The following is a 13941-nucleotide window of genomic DNA, read 5'->3' as shown; positions in this document are numbered from 1 at the left end:
TAGTTCTTGGCAATGAATGCAAATGTGTGCTTGCTTGTATGTCACAGTGTATACAATATTTTATTTGCACTGAATAAATATCTTGAATAATTAGTACCATGACTTCGATGAAAGTTTCTAGTGCCTGTGCTGATAAGCACGATGCTATTCCGTTAGAAAATAAGGTAAAACACCAAGGTGAAACACCCTCACAATAAATGGTGAAAACATTGCCATTGACATAGCTCATTCTCTCCTCCGACCCACTGAGCACCTATCAGACAGGTAGTATTGTAAAGCCTATATACTATTGTGTTGTGTACATGCAATTTTCTTTTGGTTTTCTTGAAATTCTTCATAATATTGCAGATTTACTATATTTTACACAACAAAATCTTTAACTACTGAACAATTTATTGCATAATATTTGTGTATTATCAATGTTATGGGGTTGCTTAGGATGGCTAGTTCAATTTTAAGAAGGCTTATTTGACCTAGATCATTTTTCAACGTAAGACGAGTCTTGGAACAAATGAACAACCTAGTTTGAGGTGCTGCTTTATTGTTAATCCTAGTTTTATGTCCTCTTTTCCTTGATTCTCTTTCTATCTACTGACTTTCCTGCTTTTATTTCTGTTTTCCATTTCATCTCTATCCACCAATAACTCTACTCCTAATTCTTCTTTACTTCTAAGTACAGTATATCCTATGGACTGCAAGGTAGCAACATAAACTTTTATAAACTGTTCTAGCCAACCCATCCTGCATGCACACCATGGAGATCATCAATATTTCAACTGCTTATTTTAACAACTTTCTTTCCCTCTACCAATGATCATTGTTCCCCAGTTTACAATTTAATTTCTCCCTATGATTCATGACTTCTGTTTTTCAGGGTAAGACAATGACTTCCTTTTGAGTCTGCGCCCCACCCTCAATAAAGTTATTGGGTTAACACAGTGTCATTTGCATGAGACAAAATTGAATGCCCTGTGTTTTCTTCCACAGTGTCAGAGAGGATAAGGGATAAATATAATTCAGTCTGATATATTTAGAATTTATTGATAAGTAGTACAGTACAATGTGAGGTCATGTAAGGCTTGAACAAACCTTAACACAACAATGCATTTTTCAGGTTGATAAAAGGTGTAGTTGCCATTTCTGCTGAGAAAACTACTGCACTACAAGAACCATTATCTGTTACAGAACAACACCAGCTGCACAAGGTTATTACTAAGTACAGAATTAACAAGATGCATCACTGATTGCCCAATGTAAGACAGACAGAAATGGGCTCTTCTTTAACAAAGATATATACAGTAAATACTAAAATTACTATAAAACCTCTGAAAGCAGGCTAGAAACAAACCAGAAACAAGCTGTCTAAATCAGTGAAAAGCTAAAAAAAATCATATTTACAGTGAAAAATGTTCTAAGCATAATGGTTTCACTCAAGCTGGTGTAAAACATTAACGTATCTATTTACAATTAATTAATTAGTCCAGGTTTCAAAAAATCTTTGCTGGCAATTCCACAAGGCTTTACATTGACAGCTTTTGCCACTGGCAGAGTTAGTACAGTATCTGATAAAGGTAAAGTTAGTATATATACATATATTTGTGTAAAAGAAAGTTTAAAGAATTATAAATCACAAAATCCATTTTCACAATAATCGACAGTGAAACTGATAACCAAAAAGATGTCATTGCAAAATGAGAGGTAAAATTAGTATGTATATATGAAAATTTAAAAGAATTATCGACCATGAAATCCTTTGCATTTTTAAATGAAGATGAACAGTGAAAAATTTGGCAATGCAAGTCCAAACTGACCCTTGAAGAACACTGCCGAAGTACACAATGAAAAATTGCTTTGAAGAAGAAAGCTCTCAGCACTTTTATCTCACACATCTCTGTATGTGGCACTTCTACCAAAAAATAGAAGCTGACAAAAGACAGCATCAATTTTAGCTTTCACCTTTACACTACAGGATTTACTATTCAGAAAGACTACTATCTGTAGCCCTCCAATTTTTCAACAATTACATACACTCTTTAGTCTTACGAAAGAATCCAAAATGGTATATCACCCAATTTTACTGAAAGTGTAATACAGTACTAGGATCTCTCAAACAATGTCAGTTAAGCACACACTTCCATTGTAAGCAAAATTGCAATTTGTAAATATAATTCATTCACCAATCACCATAATTACCACATTCACATATATTGTCGTTAATATGCAGTTCCTAAAAGCTCTTCCATCTCAAAAACTTCCCCAGGAAAGCATAATATGACCCGAGCACTGAGGATAAATACTGGCAAGAATACTGTAGACACTGTTAAAACATTTAGTAAAAGTTCATAAAAGCTGCACTTCCAAAATTCAAAAACATAGTTGCCACAGTTTTGGGTCAAGCTGACTTCTACATCAAAGTGAAAAGGCCAGCAGTTAGAATGGGATGAATGAAAGGTAAAGCACACAAAACTAATCTCTCATGAACCAAGACAATTGCTGTCTGGAGCTACAATGCCTTAAAGGACTTGTTCATGTAGAAAAAAAATACAAGATGACAATGTCTTGTAAAACTGTAAAATGAATATAAACCAGTGTTTGTAGGTATGGTTGACTAATACAAGAACTTATACTTTGCTTGTTGGTCTTAGATGTTTCAATACTGAAAATTCAACAGGCCAACTCTAAAATTACTGGACATACCTTCTCAGTACTAAACTTTGTAGCTTATTCAATATTGTCAAAATCCTAGGTAATTGGACTGCTTAATGCTGGTACAGTACTCTCATATATTAGGAGACAACTCCATTTCACGATTGCTCTTCCCTTATATGTTTTACTTAAAGTAAATTCATGCTGAGACTTAACCACCCCACCTCATACTTTCCTGAATACAAAATTAACCACAAAGAAAAGAAGGGAAGAAATTCATGCCCCCTTCCATGAGTAAATATAAAGTCGAAGACATTTATTGGCTGTAAAACTTACGAGGTATCACACCAAAAACAATGGCAACATTTTCACAAAACTCCCTCATCCCATAGCACCAAATCAAGGTCAAAGCAGAAAAATCAAAAACTTTTTCCTCCCATAAGTAACCATCTCATGTAGCACAGAAGGGGTGTCAATATACTTCAATCATCAGTTTTTATTATGAACATAAAATTTTGTTTTTCATTACCACACAAGCTCCAAAAATACCACCACTGTGCTTCATAGTACAGTATATGTTTTCAGTATGCTGGTTTTTTTTTTTTTACTTTCCGGATAGTACTTGAAAAGTTTAGACTGATTTTTTGTTTTATATATTATTGATCATAAAGCTGTTTATGTTGATAATATTTCCAATACTTCACTTTAATGTGTTTTTCCTGTCCTTACTTGTGTCTTGTATTGCTTAATAATACATATGAGTGTATATATATTATCAGCATAACCGCAAACATGTTTATATCAAGCTTTTGCTCTACACATGGTCAGACTTGGAATTATTCCTCTACACTCTCCTTTTCCAGTACTCTTTCTGCCTAAATATAAAACAAATATTGTAGCTGCCAACATTATCCTTTCAATAGAACATACAAAAATGTAAATACAGTATATAACTATATTTCTTTACTGTGGATTGTACTAAACATAGTTTTATTGATGCCTTGCTTGATGACAATCACAGGAAATGAGTCCAGCTCTAAGACTATCAATCAAAATTAGCATGAAGTTTAGCTGCCTCTAGATAATATGAGCATGTGGGATATGACCTGCCACACTACAAGACCTTTCCTACCTTCATAAATGTAAACACGTAAAATGCTATGTCACTTAAGAGTTGGTAAGTAGGTGCCCACATCAAAACTGTCAATTGTATATTTGCTGTACAGTAATTTTCTTAGAATTGCCCCTACAAAAAAAACCTTCCAAGATCATGACTCGCTAGAATCTTTATGAAGTTTCATGCGCAAGCTTGCATCCTACTGGCCTTTGATGTAGTCATGAGCAAACCATTAGTAATAAATAATACAAATCGACCTTTCAACATTTATTTCAGTATTCAGTTCACTCACACTTTCTTAGAACAGGCACCATGATATTGTACTTGATGTAAACAAGTGCTTTTTGCCAATTTTTACCTACTGCCAAGAGTTTTATCTTCTTTACAGGTTTTATCTTTAAAACTAAAAATTAAATACCAAATTCGTACTGACAGGCACAGTAAAATCTGCCTTTATAAAGTGACTTTCAATGATCTTATGTTCTCAAGTACCTATTGGGAGGGGGATTTCCTATAACTTTATGACATTTGAATCTTTTAGGGTTTACTGAAACTTCATAAAATACAAATCATATTTTACAGATGCTTTATGGTATACTGTACGAGGACCTTTCTGACTGCAGTCAAAAGTATGGGTATAACGACAATTCATTTGGATAACTCCAGGTATGTATCCCAAACAGATGAAGTCCCATTACCTAACAAATGAATGAAGATGCACAACACAAGCCACAAACATTTATCTGCTCCATAAGTGAGACAGGTTCTGCTGCAAACAATCAAGCACTTCCTAAATAATGATGATTTGCAATCACTCCCACCTCCACCATACAAAAAAATCGTAAAAGTAATAATTCTTCTTATGACAAGAACAAGAATGCAATTAAAAGCAAACAATGAATCAGTGCTTAGCTATTAAGCGAAATGTCAGCATCCTATGGAGCTATTGCGACAAAATGTAACATCCACCTAAAAAAGGTAAACAGAACAATAAAACATAACCAAACTAGACAATATCTGATATTATCCTTTTCTGATAATTATGATGTTCAAAATTGAAGTGTAGCATAGAAAACAAACTTAACTGTAACATCCTACTAAAGCAAAGGGTTGAAAGACATTGAAGTCTGTATTGGTTTGCTGGCCTGCCCCACTACATAATATAATGTCATCCCAGTACACACTATAATGTCACTTTGGCCTCAATCTCTTTTTATGCCAGACACTTTCCCTAACTTGTATAACCAAGAAGGGCATTTATAAACCTATGATCTGTCCTAAGAATATAACATTTCAAGATAAATATGTCAGTGAATAAAACACACATCATCTGTAAATTATTATATTACTCTTTTTCTCATTTTAGTGAAATATTATAGGAAAAAAAAGAGAGATAACGAACAATGCTTCACTATGACATTTTTCAAAAATCTCTACGAATAAATACTTCATAGTAAAAGAAGAAATAAGCCCTAACTGCTGGAGCAAGTTGAATGCACTAAAGCAGCATGTTACAAGGATTACCTGGTAATAATTGCTCTTTAATTCCATGACTGTTGAAAAAAGTTACCAACGATAAATATAAAATACTGCAAAATTAAGTTGCCCTGGGTCAATAAACCCTATGGCTGTGAATCCCTATTGGAACCTAGGGCTACAAGTCAACCTAAACAATTTGAAAGGTTTCAAAAAACAAGATTTGAAGTTACCACACTTAGAAATATATATAACGTGGATTTTGAACTGGCACTGCATTAATAAAAATGATGGCACTCCCTCCATACCCACAAGACTTCAAGCCAAAGGTGTTGATGCACAACTTACAAACTTTGAAGTTCCAAGTTCAGTACTTGAGTTATTAAAATGAAAAAATACAGACAACACATCCTCATTTTACAATTGAACAGTCCAAAAAAACAATCAGCCTATAACCATCAGTGATCAAGCCTTCCAGGGAGCTTCAAAGTGCCTGGATACTTGGTCATTTTACTTATATTGTTTTAATGACTTCTCGATCTTTTTAATTCTTTCACAGTAAATGGGTATTCTCTTGGTAAAAGTATTAGTCAAACTGACAGCTTCTTTGCTTGTTCTCCCTTAATAAGCATTCAATTCAAAGGAAATAACAATTCATATTTCAACATTCAATTCAAACAAAATAATTCATATTTCAAGCTATCGTGTAGAAATTAAGTGATATAACAATGTATGGATACTCACAAAAGATTCAAATTAAGTGGTGTGTAGCATTAAAACTGTATCAAGGAAGTGGTGGTACAACAAATTCACCCAAGATAAATATATTAAATTTAAGTGGTGATCTGGTGGTTGCAATATGCATAAAAAAATGTGCTCCAAAAGGAGTTTATGATATCATAACATTTTCCATAATAGTATTACAATTTAACAGCAAAAACATGGTAGAGAGAGAGAGAGAGAGAGAGAGAGAGAGAGAGAGAGAGAGAGAGAGAGAGAGAGAGAGAGAGAGAGAGAGAGAGAGAGAGAGAGAGAGAGAGAGAGAGAGAGAGAGAGAGAGACTGATTTATACAAATACCCTGAAACAGACTCAATCACTTGCATCTGACATTTTCCAAATGAAACTTTCTTTCAATGCAACAGTAATTACCTATGTTAAATACAAAGTGATCCATTTGCTATAGGAGATACACAGAAAGACAGTGACAAGAGATTTGTTTCAAGGTTCATTCATGAAACATAAAAAAAACTATGGCAGCCCTTCATGTCACATATAATAAGAAAATAAATTTCGAGTGAGTTTCCCTGTCAAGGTTTTTTATGCATCAATAAAACTAACTTTTTATCAAAGTAACTTTCAAGGCCGATTTTGTCATTTGAAATCACTCCTAATAAACAGAAAATATTATAACAAACCACTTGTACTGTACATCCACAATTGTATAATCATAGTTAAATCAAAAAGTAGCCGGGTGCATACTCAATCATTCTACTCACACAACTTCTGACATCTGGGCAGAAAAGCATAGATTAACAGCTATAACAAATGATGCAATTTCGTTTCTGAAGAAAATTTAAGCCTCAACACTATCACATCCAAGCAATCAAAAGTCATGGGAAGTTTTCTAGCTACTGGTTCTGAGTTCCATCCTGTTCTGCCTGCAAGCAGTTCACTGAGTATCCTGACTCACAACCGTGCTGAGGGTTCAGTGCAGAAGGAGAGTGATTAGCAATCCCAGGATGTTTACTCAACACGTGTTTCTTGAGACTGGATTTGCGAGCTGTTGTGTGATCACAGTACATGCAGCTGAAAGGTTTTTCGCCAGTGTGGATCCGTACATGACGGACTAAATCAGAGCGTAGGTAAAAAGACCATGAACAATACATGCATGAGTATGAAGTCACCCCTGGGACGCGAGATGAGGAGGCCGATGGCAAGGCGAGGGCAGGGCCTGATGACTGAGCTTCGTATGGAACGTTTCCTGGCATTCCTGTTGTCTGGCCTGGCATCACCAATCCGGGAGATGTGCGTCTGGAGCCCTAGAAGAGCAACACCAGATTCACTAATCACTCTTCCTCAACAAACTCAACCACATCAAACCACTATTGAACAAATGACTCAAAATCATCATTAAATCTTACACACACACACCAATAACTAATGAGCACCTCTGACCTTTCCATGACTGAATTGCTTCTAAATATTGAAAAAGATTTAATATAGTAAAAATCCAAGATCTGCAACAGTCAAAGAAACTCTTTGTAAATACAGGTAGTTCACATAAACTCAATTTTGTTTCTTTAATAATTCTTTATGGCCTTCAAAATTTAATAGTTATCCTAATAACTATTATTTCATGTGGTAAAAGAATGTTGCCTTCACTGCAGATTCTGATAAATTTAAGGTACCTGAAAAATTCATGATTTCTTCTCTTGAGATTTTCAACTTCTGATTCTTGATTCTAAAGCTATATTTTAGAAACCTTTGGCTTCCTTGATTATGAACTGAGGAAACAACCAACTAAGCTTTTATTCCTCTTCACATACCTCTGTAAATTGATTATTGCTCACAAGGTAAATGAGACTTCAAGACAAACTTGGTTCAACACTACTTTGTCAAGTTCCTTTCCATAGCTGGAGATATTTTGAATAACTATTTACACCCAAAAAGCTATGGCAATGAAAATACAAATTTGCCAAAGAAAGACATACCAATTAGCTTCACTTCTGAACAATATATAATTTAACTTGAGTCAACTAAAGGTCAAAAGACTTAAAGAATAATAGGATTAAACAAAATTCCCATTATTTGAATAACAGATGACTACAGTATTTACCATGTCAAAGATTCTATTTTTTCCCACAATATATCTCACAAATTTATTGTGTCCTAGTGGACATGGGTTACAGCTCTCATTGGCCTAACCAAAGCACAAAGAAAAGTTATCTTAGCTAGACAATTATCAATATTCCTGTATACGGGCTCTGAATGATGTGTATAAATTATACTTAGTTAATTATTATTATTATATTATTATTATTCAGAAGATGAATCCTATTCATATGGAACAAGCCCACAGTGGCTACCAACTTGAAATTAAAACTTCCAAAGAACATAATGCTCATTAAAATACTAAGTGAACAAAAGTATAGTAGAAAAACAAAGAAATTATATAGGCACAAAGTTTCATTCTCATATCGGCAAACTAAGGTAAGCGAATCAACGGTTGAGTGTTGCGTAGTAACTTGAATAGATTTATCAGCAATGCTAGTATTTTCACTCTTCTCACCAACCTGACCATAAGGGAACATTATTAGTACGCAAACACATTCAAGTGGTATTTTTACAAATGGTAACACATGGCAAAATATTTTTAGGTTTTGAAAATTGAAGTGTTTCTTATTTGTAATATTTGTATTGTGAGCATTTTAATCTTTACTCTATTTTTATTTTGTTCTATTTGGGATGTCATGTTCGTGTGAGTTCTAACAAACAGGAACTGTGTAATAAAATGTTACTCTGTGTTAAGTTTATCCTTTGTTTGGGATTACAAAATTGCTGCATAAGCTTACATCCAAACCATCCGTACGAGCCGAGACACTATTGCCAAGAAAATTTCCGACGAAACATGCATGGGCAGCTTATGCCTTATATTGTATTGCGTGCTAATCTGTTCAAGTTTTCAGTTTTTTGGTATGTCAACTACATAAAGTCTATTAATAATAAAATCAATTAGCTTAAAAAATATAAAAAAAGTATACTGTATTTAAAACAAATGAGCTGAAAAACCTGCAATAATCAATGTGCTATAACAGCCAAAGCCACCGTAGTTCATTGCACTGATAGTCAAATTGTACAGTTTACCAACCAAAACAAAGCCTTCAACTCATGAGACTTTACTTTTGTCCCGCCCTCAAAATAAAATATTGCATGTCAAATTTGGGGTGCATCTTCAAAGTCAATATCTCCTCGAAGCTCGGAAATATGTTAACTACCTTTACAGTTACCTAGTGGAATATCTGGAGAGAAACCTTGTGTGAATCAAGCATACAAATGTTTCGTAGTTTTTATACTTTTCCGTAACATTCATGTTCTAGACAATCGGGGATCTCAAGTAGTTTATACAATGGCACTCTTAATTTGGTCTATATTCAGTAATTTAAAGGCTCTTAACATTTTTGCATTTGAAATACTACTACTGTACACCTGAAGATTCCATAACTTTGGTAATAATATTTTAGCCTACAGATGGCTGCAAAATTATAAGAGAAACAAGTTTTGCTGAAGAAACCCTCAAGCTACAGTTGATTATTCTCATTTAAAATGAAATAGTCTTAACAGTGATTTGAAGTACTTAATAAGGTGCTATCGGTGGAGTTTGTAGAGCTAACACCAAAATTTTGCTCATTAGCCTTTCTTGTATAGTGCATCTAGTACACAAATCACTGCAGTGCTAACACTATGATTCTCATTACTTAACAAAACTTGCATTAACTTTTGTGTAGTATTCATAAAATACAGCATTAAATAATATCAGATAACTAAGTTTTGTCCATAAGAACTCCTACATCTATAGACAAGTGATGTTGATGTCACATCCTTTAGTTCTTTCATTCTAACATGGGTGACCCCTATTCTCGAATGCAGAAGTCAGCAGCCCTTTGGGCTATAGCTGCTCAGAGTGGAGGCTTCTTTCCTCTTTACAATTGCGATTTTGGTTTAGACTATCAACATACGACTTCCCATTTCAGCTGTCTTCCAGATGCATTAGTTTAACTGTAATCTTCTAGTGTACTTGATACAAGAATGCTTATGCAGAGCATAAGCATTCTTGTTCTACTGAGGTATCAAAATCTTTCATTCCCTCACTATTTGGAATTCTGTTCCAAGCAGCATTATGGATTCTGACATTTTTAATTTCAGTGCCAGATCCTTTGCTGCAGCTTACTTAGCATTTTCTTTAGCCGTTAGACTTCTTATTCATTTACTTGTACAGTGAACCCCCCGTATTCGGGGGTTATGCGTCCCACCCCCACCCCCAACAAATAGCTAAAATCCACGAATACTTAAAACCCCTCTAAAAACACTTAGAACTGCCCATTTTGACAGTTTAAACACATAAAAACCCTGTAAAAATGCATATACCTGAGTATTTTAGTTTTATCACAAAAAGGGCATTTATTCATGAAAATTATATGAAAATACAGTAATTAGTGAATATTTCTCAGTGAAAAATACCGCGAATGGGCGAATTTTCCATGAATAATGGATAGATATGTTCCACACAGAAACCCACGAATGCGTGAGTCCGCGAATCATGAGAACGCGAATACGGGGGGTTTACTGTAATGACTTTTACTCATGTCCCTTTTGCTTTACTCTTTTTATCAAACGAGAAAATTTGGAAGAATGTTATTCAAGTAAATGTTATTTTAGATTGCTCCTTAATTAAGTATGCACAGAATCTTATATAGATTAAAAGCATCTATAGCTACATGCTGGAAATGCTTAAGGCCTCAAACTATCTTTTTTTAATGAAAGCATAAAAAAATATGTAAAGAGGTTGGATATTTACTTTCATAAATATAATTAAATTTTGGAATACTTGTCAAATTTCCTATACAGTGCAGTACTGTATTGACGTCTCGTCACTAACATCTGCTTCTCCAAGAATTACAACTTCAGCCTAAATTTTTAGTGTCTCTCTCTCTCGCTAAGGTGCTACTAGTATACTTGACATACACAAAAACTATGGATAAATGTTCCACCATATCACTTACAAAAACAGACTTGACTTGTAAATGGTCTTAATCACAGGTTGAACTCCTGCATACCTGAATCTTCTCCAAAATCATAAAGTTACGGTATATATCTACAGTGAACATGAACTCAGTAAAGGACAATATCAATCTACCAGCTAGACAGCTGGAACAACCTACTTATTCTGAGTCGCTTGATGACTGTGATGCGCTACTGTCAACATTTCCTGCAGAAGGACATGAACTTGAAGGTGCCCCAGCTACATTTTCCAGAGTTGGTGATGGATCAGACATTGTAAGCTGGGGAGCCTGGTTAGTGCTCCAAGGTGGAGATGCATTACTATCAATGGAATTGCCAGCAACAAATCTATCGGAAGACGACACAGGCAAGTTCTCGGACTCTTGTAAGGACTGGAAATTGGGGAATTCTATGTCAGGTGGTGGCTTCCAATCCTCTGTAGATGTGTTCTGCGTAGTGTCTTGGACTGAGCACATGCCTGATGTGGAACCTGGAATGTTATCAGAGTCCTGTGACACACAGTATCCCTGTGATGTGTTTGAATCTTGTGACTTCTCAAACACAGACATTTGTGATGTAGGGGCGCTCGTCCAAGACTGAGAGGCTATGCTTTCTGTAATATCTAAGGAGGAACAACTAGCAGGTGTGACTCTGGAGATAGATACTTTGTTGTTGCCCCACATAGTGGGATTAAAGCTCTCTGTTGTATTGTCAGTCAAGTTCCTAGACTGGCTGGAAGCCAGCATACCTCCTCGCTGTAGAAGTGAAAGAACAGCTGGTAAAGGAGACACTGACGTATTACCCCACGAGAAACTGGGGAAGGACTCGCTGACTTGTTGCCTCCCTAGAATATGAAGTAAATTCTTAGCTTTCAGAATTGTAAGAATATCAGTAAAGTATAATTTATTCCTTCTAAGATGACTTTTGTAAGTAATACTATGAAACAGAAGACTTCACTATTCAATGCAGGACAATGTACTCTGGTTTTAATGAGTTGTCAAAGATCTAGAAACTTAAGACCGATTTTCAAAACAGAAATTTGACTGAAAATGAGGGTACTTTAGCCTTTCAAGTTAACTGACTTGAGAAACTTTTGTGAAGAGCTAGCATTAAAATCCAGACACAATAATTCAAGGAATGTTACTTGTGTACTGACCAAATGGTGACACAGCATGACTCTAGCACACGCACAAAACATAAGCATACGAAAACGTACAAATTTTACTCAGCTTTCTCTACTGCAAAAGGGAGCCAATGCATCCACAACCATAAAAACATGAACAGAAAATAGAGAAAAGGGGAAAGCAAGGCTGAATGCCTCCAAACCAAAGAGTACAGAGATTCAAAAGTGAACCACCGTCAATCCAACACACCTGGTAGGGCCTCCACTTTAATGCCTTGCTCCACCACATTATGCCGACTGATGAGATGCTTCTTCAGATTGTACTTGATAGCAGTGCTGTGGTCACAGTATGGACACTTAAAAGGCTTCTCCCCAGTGTGAGTGCGTAGGTGTCTTGTCAGGTCGGACCGCAGGAAGAAGCGCTTGGGGCAGTAAGTGCACTGGTGGTTGGCCCCCGGGGAGTGTCCGGCCATGGCACGGGCCCATACGGCTGCCTGGCTACTTGCGCCACCACCCTAAAACACCAACACTGACTTTAGCATCACAAAAATCGTCAAAAAAGTAAACCAAAATACATGAGAGCCATGTTAAAATTTTATAAAATACTGAAGTCTATGTAAATACGAACAATCGGATTATAATACAAACAGTACATAACTTTTCTTAATCTCTGCTAACGGGAATGCTAACAGTGTCCAACCCTTGCAATTAATCCTACACTAATATTCATAAATTGATTTTTAATCATATTGTTAAATCCAGTCACTTAACCCTTTCAAAAACGCAAACTAATGAGGTGCATTTCAAAATTTCCTCTAAAAAAAAAAAAAATAAAATAAAAATGAAATTTCGTACAAATGTTAAGATGGCATGTTGATTAAATAAACTTAGTATTTCTCTAAATTCTCCAGCCATATACAAAACACTTGATTTACAAAAAGAAAAAATCCAACTAACAACAGTACTGAAATGGTTACTAAAAACAGTCCCATTGATAAGGCAAAGATAAAAACACATGGCACAATATCTGATATTCAAGCACCTTTTGCTACATGGGAAATTATAAATGGAAAAAAAAAAAAAAAAATAATCACTGACAACACAGTAGATGTAAAGAAAAGCATGTTTCTAGCTAAGGTTAAAACTTTTTTTATAGATTTCAAAACATAAACTTTCACATTCACTATAAATGTTGGAACAATAGTGAAAATAACAGTATGAAAGAGTATGATAGTAGTGGCGATGCTGACTAGATCAGATGTGGATGTTTGCTGTGTTCATGAAGTATGGCAGATAATAATTAGCATGAAAACAACTGTTAGTGATGCAAAAAATTCAACTGTAACTTTTGGTGGAGTGGCACCAAGACAAATTAAAATGGAGTAACTGGTCAAAGATGAAATGGTTGAAGATGTGATAAAAGTGAGGTGAAAAAAAAGAAAAGGTAAGATGTATTATAACGTACCTGCTCGAGGTAACCCACTACATAAGAGAAGACACAACGAAGAAAAGTAAACATTTTTGGAAACGCCATCAAAGGAAGGAGACCTAATGGTTTTGAGTCTGTGCTGGGAAGGCATAGCGTAGGAAGAAGAAATCAAGGCGATGCAGTACTTGTTAACACCTATTTTACATGATGTTCAAGAATTCCAGAAAGAAGTTGGTAACATACGGAAGTAGAGAAAATGAAAGACTAACTTTTATCAAGATGAAAAGTACAAGCAGGAGCACAGAAGGTAAGAATGCTTAAAACAATATGAAAATCCTGAAATGATCTGACAGTCAGGGAGCTTTAAGCTC

The 13941-nt window shown here is 35.2% G+C and overlaps 1 protein-coding gene across 4 annotated transcripts in view; it reads right to left on the bottom strand.

Annotated features, from left to right (window-relative positions):
- Positions 1-1022: 1022 nt before the first annotated feature.
- The window catches only part of LOC136827972 (broad-complex core protein isoforms 1/2/3/4/5-like), a 121199-nt gene continuing 108280 nt past the window's right edge, over positions 1023-13941 (bottom strand). For all 4 annotated transcript variants that reach the window (XM_067085552.1, XM_067085553.1, XM_067085554.1 and 1 more), the window contains exons 7-9: positions 12392-12656; positions 11180-11862; positions 1023-7279 (exon numbers count right to left, since the gene is read on the bottom strand). In XM_067085552.1, the coding sequence (XP_066941653.1) occupies positions 11180-11862; positions 12392-12656 (948 nt within the window). In that variant the 3' untranslated portion in view covers positions 1023-7279. The remainder of the gene's footprint in view (positions 7280-11179; positions 11863-12391; positions 12657-13941) is intronic.

Source organism: Macrobrachium rosenbergii, chromosome 42, assembly GCF_040412425.1.
Source record: "Macrobrachium rosenbergii isolate ZJJX-2024 chromosome 42, ASM4041242v1, whole genome shotgun sequence".
In the NCBI taxonomy this organism is placed as follows: domain Eukaryota; kingdom Metazoa; phylum Arthropoda; class Malacostraca; order Decapoda; family Palaemonidae; genus Macrobrachium; species Macrobrachium rosenbergii.
Note: the sequence above shows the minus strand (reverse complement) of the source record. Positions and strands in the feature narration are given on the sequence as shown.